Raw genomic sequence first — 1,007 nt, forward strand, 5'->3', positions numbered from 1 at the left:
CCCCATTTTCCCCCCATTCCCCCATTGCCCCATCCCCTCCCAGGTCTGGTACATGGACGGTTACTACAAAGGCCGCCGCGTGCTGGAATTCCGCTCCCTCTCCGACTTCATCTCCGGCCAAAACTTCCTGCAGCACCTCCTCCCTCAGCCCTGGGCCGGCACCGGCCACGTCGTCTTCAACGGCTCCTTGTACTACAACAAATTCCAGAGCAACCTCGTTATCCGTTACCACTTCCGATCCCGGAGCGTCCTGGTCCAGCGGAGCCTCCACGGCGCCGGCTTCAACAACACCTTCCCGTATTCCTGGGGGGGATTCTCCGACATGGATTTCATGGTGGATGAGAACGGACTGTGGGTGGTTTACACCACCAACCAGAACGCCGGCAACATCGTCCTGAGCCGCCTGGACCCGCATTCCCTGGAGGTTTTACGGACTTGGGACACGGCGTATCCCAAACGGAGCGCGGGGGAATCCTTCATGATCTGCGGGATCCTCTACGTCACCAACTCCCACCTGGCGGGAGCCAAGATTTATTTCGCTTATCACACGAACACTTCCAGCTACGAGTACACCGATATCCCGTTCCATAATCAATATTCCCACATTTCCATGCTGGACTACAACCCTCGGGAAAGGGTTCTGTACACCTGGAATAACGGCCACCAGGTCATCTACAACGTCACGCTCTTCCACGTCATCAACACCGCCGGGGAGCTCTGAATTCCCTCATTGCCCACTTTTCATTTCCTGCCTTTCTTGCCCCATTTTACCCCCTTTTATCCCCATTTTTTTCCCATTTTTTCCCCTTTAATTCCCATTTTTTCCCCATTTTTTCCCATTTTTCCCTCTTTTTTCCCATTTTCTTCCCCAAGTTTTTCCCTTTTTTTTTTCCTATTTTTCCCCCATTTTTTTTTCCCATTTCCCCCTTTTTCTCTCCTTTTTCTCATTCCCCCACTATTTTTTCCCCCTTTTGTCCCATTTATTTCCCTTTTTTCCCTTTTATTCC

The 1,007-nt window shown here is 51.7% G+C and overlaps 1 protein-coding gene across 1 annotated transcript in view; it reads left to right on the forward strand.

Annotated features, from left to right (window-relative positions):
• LOC107199290 (noelin-2-like) overlaps nucleotides 1-806 on the forward strand; it is a 3,963-nt gene extending 3,157 nt beyond the window's left edge. Inside the window, exon 2 of the mRNA XM_015616620.3 lies at nucleotides 26-806. Within this exon, the coding sequence (XP_015472106.1) occupies nucleotides 26-721 (696 nt within the window). The 3' untranslated portion in view covers nucleotides 722-806. The remainder of the gene's footprint in view (nucleotides 1-25) is intronic.
• Nucleotides 807-1,007: the final 201 nt, after the last annotated feature.

This window comes from Parus major, unplaced genomic scaffold (genome assembly GCF_001522545.3).
Source record: "Parus major isolate Abel unplaced genomic scaffold, Parus_major1.1 Scaffold554, whole genome shotgun sequence".
Taxonomy (NCBI): Eukaryota; Metazoa; Chordata; class Aves; order Passeriformes; family Paridae; genus Parus; species Parus major.